Below are 12960 nucleotides of genomic sequence, written 5' to 3'. Positions count from 1 at the left end.
GAAACTATACATTTCTAGTCGTAATGACCACTCAAACATCGCACTGCAGTGCAGTAACTGAACAGCCCAGTCAATCAGCATTACATGCAGATTTCTGCCACCATGCTGTAAAATACACAATCTCCTAGTTATTTTTAAAAGTGATTATCAACATTATTGCATAAAAAATAGGCAGCAAATTTGCATCAAGTTAGATTTTTAATGAAGCATGTACAAATTCGTGATTCATCTTTGTAAGCACTGTAACAACTACAGTTAATTTGCTTGTGAGAGGATTGCAAGAAAAACTGCACGCTGTCTTTTAGCATCAGTTCAAATACACACATTAGCACATTAGAAATTTAGTCAGTGTTTTCTCTGAAATCATATTTTTAACCACCCAAACTAAACTCACAACAGTGGTTAATGTACATTTTTTACATTTATTGCATTTTTCACAAAACCCCGGAAGTTAAAACTACATCAGAAAAACTACTTTGAGCCTTATTTCCTCAAGGAATCCCAAAATAATTTTTCTATTCCGAATGTGTGCCGACTGAATGCAAAACATTTTAAGGTGATCCTCCCAGTGGCAGCTCCCTGCTGTTTGCTCATAGTCTCTTTTTAAATGGTCTCAAATCTTAAAGGTTTGGTTCACCTGTCCCCATCACGCTAATACAAAGGAGGTTGCTTCTTGTTGTCTACCCTAATTAGATTAGACAAATCCTGCAAACCCATGTAAAGTTATTTTTAAAACCTGTAACTGTCTGCACGGACAGCTATGTTGCTAACATATCAGTGATTTATCAGTGCTATCACCACTACCCACTTCCTTTCTGTTGATTCCATAGTAGATACCTGCAAGACACTGAGGTGTAAATATGTTTTTTCTTGTTTGGATGAACTGTATTTTCCTTTTTTTTAAAAGTTGCTTCACTGGCTCATCTGTACATGACTATATTTTAAAAAACATAATCAGATTCTTGTTTTTAATTGGCTTCATAACCATCACAGGGTTGTGCAGTACCTGTGTTACAGAGTGGTCTGATATGAAGATGATCCTTCCTCTGAGCTGCTATGCAGTAATGGCTGTCTCTCCCCGTAGCTTGATGCTCTCTTCTTCCTCTGATTGCGCTTCCATTTTCGTCTTGCAAAAACAATGATTACTGCGATGATTGCAGCAATCAGAGCTCCCAGAATCCCGGCACCCACGAGCCACTGCCAGATCTGTTGTGCCTGCTGGAGGTAGGGGTTCAGGAACTCTTGAACAAACCTCTGACCTATGGTGAGACAGATAGGATAGGACAGTAAAGCTTAAAGAAAAGGCCATTTAGGAGATATGTTTACAGTTATGCACTGACCTGGGTCCAACAGATAGGCATATTCATATCCAAGAGCCTTATTGGACAGGAAATAATCTCCGTTTCTATAAAGAGGCAGGAAGGGAACCATATAATAGCCATCATTGTGACCAATAGGGGCATTGGTGCGTGGGTAGCTGTTTCGTGGAGGCTGGTGGTTCCTGAGCCAGCGCTCATAGATACTAATGAAGAGAAGAAGTGAATAAGAAGAGAAAAGGGACAGAAAGAAAAACCTACATGAAAAAATTGAATATATATCATGATTCTACATGATGTGCAACTTTTCATCCTTACATCTTCTCTAGGTCTCGCTACTTTTATCTTTCTCACTGCATTACACCCAGTGTGTGCAGTTTACCTTTTGCCAATAATATGGGCGGATAAGTGTTACTATACCTGTCAATGAAAGCATGATGTAGCAGGAATATTGGGTCATTAGCTGAACCCTGTACTGATGACATGGAACCGTTCATGAACATATGCAAGGCGTTGTGCAAGGTGCTCTGGCCTGACACGGCCATACCCGTCTGCGGACTTGCAAAACCTGCAGAAGGTGCATGATACAGGAATGGCAACAATGTTTACACAGGAAAATAACACTCAGGGATGAATTTAGTAGTAAACAGTTTGTAGGTTTATATGAGAAAAGTGTTTGTGCAGAGAAAAACGTGAGCTTGGTGGAACAAAAATGAGAAGGAACTGAGATATATTACGACTTAAAAGTCTTACAGCTCACCTGTGCGACCAAAAAATGTAATTTATTATAATTAATTTCAAAAGTTCTCTGAGACAACGGGGGAATCATTTTCATATTAAATACATTTGAAGTTTTAACAGAATTGATGTCCTGATGAAATAATGTCCTCTTTCACACCTCGTTCAAATGCACTTGATATAATTTAATTCAGGACTCAGCTTAAGGGGCAGCCTGTGATTTACAACAAAACTGGAAGCATGTCTAATGATATAACGTGTGCAGGATGTGTTAAACTCCAACAATAAATACATAAAATAACTAGCAGGTTTTAGTGTCGATGTCTGCATTAGAGTTTGCAATTCCTTGTACACACACTGGTTTGTATCTACCTTTTGTGTTTCCAATGTGCCAGTGCTCATTCACAAGCTTAGTAAGATTAAGCTGAACTTTGGTGATTAAACATGAAAGAAGAGAGGACTAACACAAATGTATGTGCGTGTCTGCCTCTCACTCCTACCCTCTAGGACATTTCTAAAGCTCATGTTGGCAAATCGGTCCATGGGTCCTGTCTCGTACTCGGGGAGGCCCACAGCGAACTCCACATCATCTGAATTGGGAAGTCGTTGCACACGATTGGTATCATGGTTGCCGGGATTACGTAATAATGGACCCTCCCCCGTGGCATTACATAATGCTTCTCGGCTGTTATACTCCTCTGACTGGGTGCAGATAACCTATACAAATGTATAAATGCAAAAGCGTAAACATACATGTTTCTTGGGCTGTTATAGCTCACAAACCTGCGGGCCTCCATAAGGCTTTAATATGGCTTTCTTACAAATAGTAAATGGGCATTAATAGGCATTAGTGAAAACTAATGGAACTCTCTGAGTATTCAGAACAATGCTGCTTTCAAAAATCACAACTTTAAAATAAAAATCTCTCAAATAGTTGGATTAACAGGATGAACCAACTTAATCCTGTGGGCTTGTTTTTACAAGAAAATGAACTTTCAGTGAGTTAATGTATAAAAACTGTTTAAAGAACCACATATAATCAAATATGGGTATTTCCATTCTAAGACACACTGAAACCCAGGGCATGAGGATCAATTTTTCTTACCTTCCATGATGAGAAGACAGAGGCAGTGCTGATGAGGTTGGGATTAAGGGAGTTGCGTCCACCCATCAAGGCATCGGTACACACGTCACAGGTCTGGGAGTTCCTCCAGTCCCAGTATGGGATGGTGAAATTAAAATCTCCTGTTAGCTTCCTGATCTCATTCTCCCAGTGAAGCAGGAAGACTCTGTGCCAGGGCAGAAATGCTGCAGATTCATGAGCAAAATCGATATCTTGCCATACATTCCCTGGTCCTCCCAGGAGGGCATCTCGGGACACATAGTAGTGCATCCACACAAAAAGGTCATAGGTGTTGATGTCAGAGAACATGGGGTTCTCACCATTTTCTCCCATCTGTGCCCTTGTGCCAGTGGCAATGACATAGTCACGATTGATGGTGTTTTTACCCAGGTTCAGATAGGAGATGAACTTCTGCTGTTCAGCAGTCGACATAGTCAGGATGTTCCTGCGCACTGATTCCCTGTACTCAGCACAGTTTGAACCCCAGTAACCAAACCTACACTCGCCACAGTTAAAACCTCCATAGTTTCCAGCACAGCGGCACGTCCGGTTGAAGAAAGCTAAAGGCCAACGCTCTCTGTCATCGATCCCACTGTGAGGGTACTGGGGTCCATGTGGCTCGTCTGAAATGACCACGTCTGTGCAGAAACCGCGGCCTGACAGGGCACCGCAGGCTGAGCCATCTCCATCCCACAATGGACAGCACTCTTTGGTCCACAATCCTTCTGAAGTGGCACAAGGGCGAGGAAACTGGCTTACACAAGCCCCAATCAGCTGTAAGAAAACTAAAGACATACACAGTCTTCTCATGGTGAAAAGTCAAAGGCACTCCACTCAGGGGGAATATAAATTCTTGTTAAAAGTGTGAGAACCTCTTGTCCTCACAGAAGGTTAGGGAGAGCAAAAAGCAGCACCAGCAAATAGATTCACTTACAAAAAGTTACTTCCAGTTAAGCAGAGAAATACAGGCTCACACATTTCCAACTTTTGTAATATCTACTCCTCTAACCTGCCATCTAACTAGCTACCAAACCTCCCTCAACCCTTACACTCATACACCCAGCCAACAGCCCCTTGTCCTCTGCCTACTCATTGAGCTGTTTTAGGGGGCTGTCCTCTAAAAAGTGTGTGATCTCACGCAGCATCACATGCTCAGGATAATATTCTTATTTCACTTTGTCTAGAGACCAGCTGACCTCTACTCCACTTCACCTCGGGCAGAAATGTCTGCTGTGTGTGTGTGTGTGTGTGTGTGTGTGTGTGTGTGTGTGTGTGTGTGTGTGTGTGTGTGTGTGTGTGTGTGTGTGTGTGTGTGTGTGTGTGTGTGTGTGTACAGTACTCCCCTCCCTTGGGCAAAGCCTCTCCGGGAATTTATGCATGATCCGATGTGCTACAGAAACGTGTGACAGAAAGGAGCAGAAGTTGAGGAGGTGGGAGAGCGATACCGGACAGTGTATTAATGAAAGCCAGGCTTGAATTTAAATATTAAGACAGTGTGTTAGGATGGGATGAGTTTGTGCTTCTACTTGGTCTTTTTATGATGTTAAAGAAAGCAAAAGTGTAATCTGCTACCTTCAGCAATTATGTTTAGTACTGTCTCAGAATATCTCAGAATATGTGCTCTAATAAAATGGGTACTATTAAAGTTTAATATATTAAACATGACATTTTATTCAATTTGCCATGTTATATCATGACACATCAAACCTCTTTTAGAAAAGGTTCGATTGAGCTTCACTATAATTTGACAAAATAATATAACGGTCTCTGTCACAGAAGGTGTTTTAAACTCTTTTAACTCATAATGAAGAATGGGGGAGGGGGGATTATGTCCTTTACAGACCATTATGAGTTAAAGGTGATAGGATTAAACATAATCATAAGAGTACTTTGTGGTGGTTAAATACTTCCACACACTGATGTGGCAGGTAGAGCAGTAACATTAAGGACTATGTTGACATTTCAACCTACATTAAAGCCAACACTAATGCTGAGGAAATAGACTAATTCTACCCTTTGTCATGGTCCGCGGCCCGGCGTCCGGGGTGCTGTTGGGATGCCCACGCCCACGGGCGTGGCTGCTAACTCTACACCTGCATCCCATCCCAGGCGATCACCAGGTGGACTATTTAATCCTGCCCTACCTGCTGCTCCACGCCAGTCCGTAGTCGCCTCTCAGCGGTAACGTACACTTGCGGGAAAAAACCCCTTATGACAAACTGTCCATTGGAACTGACTCTGTTTTACCCTGTGTACTCAGATCACAACTCGGCGTTTTTGCGAGCCACCTGCCTGTCCACCTGTCCGCCTGAGATCCGGAAGCACTATCAGCCTCGCCGTCTCGACCCTTTTGGAGGCCCCCCCCCTTCTGGTTCACTCAGCCCGGCTACCTCCGTAAGACGTATACTCCACCTTCCCTCGTATGCTGCCTTTTTTCCGCACCCCAGTAATCTGTTTCTCCTTTTGTTTTGCAGCTTCTCACAGCCCCGCTCTCGGCGTTCCCTGCGCAGTTCACCTCCCCAGCCCCTCGGTTTTTTCTGGCTCCATACGTTGTCTTTTCGGCTACCCTCACGGGACACCTTTAGTTGTAATAAATTTGCTTTCTTTATTCCCCCCTACCCTGGTGTGTGTGTTCTGCTTCTGGGTCCAGCTTGCGCACGGAACTTCGGTTCATGACAGTACGGACTGGCCAGTATGGACCCAGCAGATCCACTCCGCTCCGCTATTAATAAACAGGGCGCTATCCTCGGTCGCCACGATCAGCAGCTCCAGTCTCTCCAAGACCGTTGCCAAGAGCTTAGCGACACTCAGGATAAGCTGCAAACCAGGCCGCCCGACCCCGTGCACCGCAGTGTTTCGCCTCCGTCGCTGGAACCCTTCAACAGGGAGTTAGACCTGTGTGGGGGGTTCCTTTTCCAGTGCTCCTTATTTTTCAGCCGCACGCCTCACGCTTTTCCCACGGATGCCGCTAAGATCTCCCACTTCGTGGGATTGTTACGGGGGCGTGCTCTAGCATGGGCTGAGGCTTACTTAACCTCTCACCCCATTCGCGAATGTGAGTACGATGAATTCCTGGAGGAGTTCCAGGCTACGTTCTCCCCTCCGGTTTCGGAGGACGATGCCGCGCAGAAGTTGCTGGAGCTCCGTCAGGGGCGGCGCAGTATTGCGGAGTACCTAGTTGACTTCCGTACCCGAGCGGTCGCCGTAGGTTGGCCCGATTCGGCCCTCCGTGGGGTTTTTTTGCGGTCATTAAACGACCAGATGAAGGACCAACTAGCATTTCACGAGGAGACTAGATCCTTTGAAGAATTAGCATCCCTCGCCCGTAGGATCGACAGACGCTTGCGGGAGAGGGATGCCGAGCGGCGGCTTCGGCCTATGGGCTCCGTATTGCGCCCCGGGATCCGCGTTTCTCCGCCCCCGCCCCCGGCTGCGTGTGTGCGCTCTCCGTCGCCTCCTCCGCCCGAACCCATGCAGATCGGACGCTCTCGGCTGTCTCCGGAGGAGAGGGAACGCCGATTTCGGGCTGGAGAATGCCTGTACTGTGGGAGGCCCGGTCACCGCATCGCTGTTTGCCCGGTCCGCCCAAACGACCCGGCCCACCGGTGAGTTCGGGGATACGGGTGGGCAGCGCTCTAAGCACTAGTAGACCCCGATTGTTACTGTCCGTTACTATTGTGACTCCTAACCAGACCTTTACATGCCCCGCGTTGGTGGACTCCGGGGCGGAACAGAATCTTATGGATGAGAAGCTGGCTAAGAGGTTAGCTGTGTCTCTCACCCCACTCGAACCGCCCATCCCTGCGTCCACATTGAACAACCAAGTGTTTGCATACATAACTCACCAAACCGCGCCTGTACGGTTAGTCACATCAGGTAACCACCAAGAGCAGCTGTCCTTTTACACTTTTCCCGCTCCTGACACCCCGCTTATCTTAGGCTACCCCTGGCTACAGAGACATAACCCACACATAGATTGGACCGGAAAGAGTATCGCGAGCTGGAGTGTGTTTTGTCTGGCGAACTGCCTGAGGTCAGCCGTTCCCTCCGCCTCAGCGAAACGGAGTCCCGCCCCGCCACCCGCACTGGATCTCTCTTCCGTGCCCTCCGACTATCACGATCTTCGGCAGGTGTTCAGTAAAGACGAGGCGCTCTCACTCCCGCCTCACCGTCCATATGACTGTGCTATTGAGCTGCTCCCGGGTGCATCGCTGCCCTCCAGCAGGTTGTATAACCTGTCTCGCCCCGAAAGAGAAACCATGGAGAATTACATCCAGGAGTCGCTAGCTGCAGGACGTATTAGGCCGTCGTCCTCCCCCGTGGCTGCAGGTTTTTTCTTCGTGGGAAAGAAAGACGGGACGCTCCGCCCGTGCATCGATTACAGGGGGCTGAACGACGTCACCGTCAAAAACAAATATCCCCTCCCACTCATCAGTTCTGTTTTTAACTCACTCCAGGGAGCCACAGTCTTCACCAAACTGGACCTGCGGAACGCCTACCACCTGGTACGGATACGTGAGGGCGACGAGTGGAAGACCGCCTTCAATACCCCGCTAGGGCATTTCGAATATCTAGTGATGCCGTTCGGGTTAACGAACGCCCCGGCGGTTTTTCAAGCCCTAGTCAACGACGTGTTACGGGATTTCCTGAACGTGTTTGTTTTTGTGTACCTGGATGATATTCTGATTTTTTCCAGGACGCTTGAGGACCATCGCATTCATGTGAGGAGCGTGCTGCAACGGCTGCTCGAAAACAGACTGTACGTCAAATCGGAAAAGTGTGAGTTCCACGTCTCATCCATTTCCTTCTTGGGCTACATCCTCGCAGGTGGGCAGGTGGAGACCGACCCGGTGAAGGTTAAAGCGGTATTGGAATGGCCAGTTCCGGAGTCACGGAAGAAGCCTCAGAGCTTCCTGGGGTTTGCGAACTTTTATCGCCGCTTCATACGGAACTACAGCCAGGTGGCCGCGCCCCTCACCCAACTCACCTCACCCAAGGAGCCTTTCACATGGTCCCCTGAGGCCCACGCAGCCTTCGCTAAGTTTAAGCAATTATTCACGTCCACACCCATTCTAACCCATCCTGACACTTCAAAACAGTTTATTGTTGAGGTTGATGCATCTGATGCGGGAGTTGGGGCGGTTCTCTCCCAGCGGTCCGGGCCCCTGAATAAACTCCGGCCGTGCGCCTTCTTCTCACGCCGTCTCACCCCCGCGGAGAGGAATTACGACATCGGCGACAGGGAACTCCTAGCAGTAAAACTCGCATTGGAGGAATGGCGTCACTGGCTGGAAGGGGCCGAACAGCCCTTCCTTATATGGACAGATCACAAGAACCTACTGTACCTTAGGACCGCCAAGAGGTTGAATCCACGTCAAGCTCGCTGGTCCCTGTTCTTCGCCCGCTTCAACTTCACGCTCTCCTATCGTCCCGGGTCACGGAACATCAAACCCGATGCGCTCTCCCGTCAGTATTCCCCCGACAGTGAGGCGCCCCCCCCCGCCACCATCCTACCCGCCGCCTGCGTGGTGGGCGCCCTCACCTGGGAGATTGAGGAGACCATTCGCCGAGCGCTCCCGGGGGACCCTGACCCAGGGACTGGACCGCCAGGACGACGCTTCGTTCCCGCCGCCGCCCGGGGAGCGGTCATCCACTGGATCCACACAGCACGATTCACGTGCCACCCGGGCGTGAGCAGAACGGCGCGCCTCCTCAGCAGACACTTCTGGTGGAAATCGCTAACACGGGACGTGAGAGACTACGTGTCTGCCTGTGCCGTCTGCGCTCGTAATAAGTCATCCACTAAGCATCCCGTAGGTCAGCTCCACCCGCTCACTACACCCCACCGGCCCTGGTCTCACATCTCCCCTGACTTTGTTACTGGTCTCCCTACCTCTTCTGGAAAGTGTGTCATCCTCACCGTTGTGGACCGGTTTTCTAAAGCCGCTCACTTCATCCCACTGGCCAAACTGCCCTCGGCTGCTGAGACTGCCCAAGCATTAATCACTGAGGTTTTCAGGCTCCACGGAATTCCCCTGGACATCGTCTCCGATCGTGGTCCCCAGTTCACCTCACAAGTATGGAGGACCTTCTGCTCCATTCTCGGCGCCAAGGTCAGTCTGAGTTCCGGTTTCCACCCGCAATCCAATGGGCAAACTGAACGTCTCAATCAGGAGCTGGAGACCATGCTGAGGTGTGTGGCTAGTCAAAACCCCTCCTCCTGGGTTACCTACCTGCCCTGGGTGGAGTACGCCCATAACACCCTCACCTCGTCCTCCACCGGATTATCTCCTTTCGAAGCGTCCCTCGGATATCAGCCTCCACTGTTCCCTGAAGAGGACTTAACTCTCTCCGTCCCGTCAGCCCCACATCACCTCCGGCGCTGCCAACGTGTGTGGCGCAGCGCTCGCCGCGCCCTCCTGCGCGCGAAGGAACGACACGCGCACTACGCCGATCGTCGCCGCGCCCCAGCCCCTGACTACCGGCCGGGACAGAAGGTTTGGTTGGCTGCTGAGAACATCCCGCTCCGGGGCACGTCCCGCAAGCTGGCTCCCCGTTTCATCGGGCCGTACGAGGTGGACCGGGTCGTCAACCCAGTGGCGGTCAGGCTCCGACTTCCGGCCTCTCGGCGTGTGCACCCCACGTTCCATGTGTCTCAACTTAAGCCGGTCCGCCTCAGCCCACTGTGCCCTCCTTCCGAGCCCCCTCCTCCCGCCCGGCTCGTCGGCGGCCATCCGGCCTATGCGGTCCGGCGGATCCTGGATGCGCGCCGGCGCGGGCGCGGCTGGCAGTATCTCGTGGATTGGGAGGGGTACGGCCCCGAGGACCGCCTCTGGGTCCCGCGCTCCTTCGTTCTGGGCCCTCGTCTCATCTCTGCTTTCCGTGCTTCTCTCCGCAGGCGGGGTCCCGGCCAGTCGCCTGGGGGCGACTCTTGAGGGGGGGGTACTGTCATGGTCCGCGGCCCGGCGTCCGGGGTGCTGTTGGGATGCCCACGCCCACGGGCGTGGCTGCTAACTCTACACCTGCATCCCATCCCAGGCGATCACCAGGTGGACTATTTAATCCTGCCCTACCTGCTGCTCCACGCCAGTCCGTAGTCGCCTCTCAGCGGTAACGTACACTTGCGGGAAAAAACCCCTTATGACAAACTGTCCATTGGAACTGACTCTGTTTTACCCTGTGTACTCAGATCACAACTCGGCGTTTTTGCGAGCCACCTGCCTGTCCACCTGTCCGCCTGAGATCCGGAAGCACTATCAGCCTCGCCGTCTCGACCCTTTTGGAGGCCCCCCCCCCTTCTGGTTCACTCAGCCCGGCTACCTCCGTAAGACGTATACTCCACCTTCCCTCGTATGCTGCCTTTTTTCCGCACCCCAGTAATCTGTTTCTCCTTTTGTTTTGCAGCTTCTCACAGCCCCGCTCTCGGCGTTCCCTGCGCAGTTCACCTCCCCAGCCCCTCGGTTTTTTCTGGCTCCATACGTTGTCTTTTCGGCTACCCTCACGGGACACCTTTAGTTGTAATAAATTTGCTTTCTTTATTCCCCCCTACCCTGGTGTGTGTGTTCTGCTTCTGGGTCCAGCTTGCGCACGGAACTTCGGTTCATGACACCCTTTATTTTTAGGAAACAAGGCCATTTTTGTAATAAACATACAAATAATATTTTTTTCTGATATATAAAGATTACCTCTGTGACTGGAATTTTAGTTCAGATGCATGCAGGCTGCATAAGAGTCTTGTGTGATATTTCATTTTGACCTAATTTCATGCCCCATCAATAAGAGTGAAAGGGGTGAATTGTTTTTCTGTTGCACAAATATACAGGTTATTACTGACACTGAAAACACTAGTTCATCCACATGGAATCATGAATGAAACCTTTAATGCTGCTGCTGTTTAACAGCAATCATGTTGAAAACTCAACCTTTTAGTCCAAAAGAGGAAAAAGTACAGTAAAATTGTTACAGTTGCTTTGCTTTTCAAGTCTTTAATTGCAAATGAAATGGAAGAGTAAATAGATTTGAAGTTGTAGTCATACTTTCCACCAAATGATTAAGATGCTTTGTGTAATAAATACAGTGTATTAATTGTTAATATATTGACAGTGTATTAATAGTATGTAGAAGACGTTTATAGCTGATAAAATACACTTAAAGGCTAATTGCATAAGAAGTGAAATGTAATAATGGGTCTTTGTCAGTATAGCCTCATGGTACACACCAGATGGTACATCGTGACGATCAGCTGTACGTGGAAACTTCCAGGAGGAGAAAGAGAGAGATTTTTTCTCCACAGGTTCCGTTTCAGACTGGTACAGTACTCAGGGCAGAAAGTCATCTGCGCAAGCTTTAGGATCACAAGCCGGTCACATGCTACCGTAGCCAGGCACGGGATGCAGCTTATCTCGCCGCAGGAGCGCAGTGGAGCGCACAGGAATGACCATCACACGATAAACCTGCCCGCAGGGCTCCTCTGAGAGAGACAAGGGCACACACAGAGTGTTTGAAAAAGTACTTTTATTTGAACTTACCAAGAATTTAACCTGAAATTACAACAGTAGGCTTCAGTAACTCCTGAATAACTCGGAAACCACGTGACGTCGAGTAATGGTTTGGATTGAGACATTCCCATAAAACTTTTTTTTCCTGTTTCATCCAGACACAAGAGGGCAGCATGAGCCATTTGAAGATAGACCACCAGGGAAGTTGCCTGTCACAGCACGATTACTGCACGCAGTCAGAGTCCTCCTCATCATGCGTAATGAGATAACAGAGGAGGTAGATGACGGCTGATTTGTTTAGCTGGAGGGGATTCTTACAGTTGTTTTACGTTTGACATCTCACAAAACTCCCGCAGGCTTTTAAAAGCCAACCTGTACAAAACTGACCTCCACAGATCAAAGAGGAAGTTGTCTTTGTTTTTCTTTTAATGACATCTAATGTGCACTTGAAAATCTGTAAAAAGAAGAAAAGAAAATCACAAGAAGAATTTCAGCTCAGTCTTGAAAACAGACCTAACTGTACCTGTCGCATCTCATCTGTGTGTGTGTGCATGCTTGTGCAGAAGAGATACTCAAAAGCTATTATTTTCATAAACTATGAGCTGAAGCTTCTAATCTTTATCCAGAAACAGTTTCTATAAATGAAACCTCAAGTTGTGGAGAACCCCCCCCCCCCCCTTTACTTGTCTTCCTTTTTAAAATGTGATATATTTTCCTTGCGATTTTACAAAGTTTTATTTTATTTCTGCAGGGCAAAGCTAACGCAGAGCTGCAGTCTCCCCAATCTCTGTGCCATCCCTGTTATCACAGCATCCTGGTAGTCAGAGACACTGTGACAGCTTGTCAACCTGTGCTGACAGTTTACATCGACACTGAGGCTGCTTTTCAGAATGTACGCACCCAGTATCTGGAACAGCCTGCCTGCAGACTTGAGAGCGATCTCGCTGAAACCGTTTAAAATTTAAATTTACATTTCCCTGGATATATTATAAAAAATATACACACCATTTTGATTTATTGCATTACCAAACCCACAGGGATTGCAGTGAGTTTTTTCTAAATAGATCTGCCAATGATGTGAGACTTTTTTCTTTCTTACTGGTTTTTCACTTGTTTCAACTTTTTTGCAGAACTTCTCCACGATGTGTAAAGTACGTGGACAGGTCTGTCTTTTGTGCTTTATGTGCTTGATGACAAATCTGCAGTCTACTTAAGTGATATTAAAACCCACTCTCCACTTGTTCAATGAAACAGCAGCCACATTACATGTTTCATAACTGACGTC

The 12960-nt window shown here is 48.4% G+C and overlaps 1 protein-coding gene across 1 annotated transcript; it reads right to left on the bottom strand.

Moving 5' to 3' along the window:
• Positions 1-179: 179 nt before the first annotated feature.
• Positions 180-4356, bottom strand: tyr (tyrosinase). The gene is made up of 5 exons (XM_040008813.1): positions 3160-4356; positions 2555-2771; positions 1737-1884; positions 1341-1522; positions 180-1259 (listed from the first exon to the last, which is right to left on the bottom strand). Exons 1-5 carry the CDS (start codon positions 3985-3987, stop codon positions 1012-1014), a joined length of 1623 nt encoding a protein of 540 aa, XP_039864747.1. The 5' UTR covers positions 3988-4356; the 3' UTR covers positions 180-1011.
• Positions 4357-12960: the final 8604 nt, after the last annotated feature.

This window comes from Simochromis diagramma, unplaced genomic scaffold (genome assembly GCF_900408965.1).
Source record: "Simochromis diagramma unplaced genomic scaffold, fSimDia1.1 OVJJ01000344.1, whole genome shotgun sequence".
In the NCBI taxonomy this organism is placed as follows: Eukaryota; Metazoa; Chordata; class Actinopteri; order Cichliformes; family Cichlidae; genus Simochromis; species Simochromis diagramma.
The sequence above is the reverse complement of the archived record's forward strand: the minus strand, read 5'-3'. Positions and strand labels throughout refer to the sequence as shown.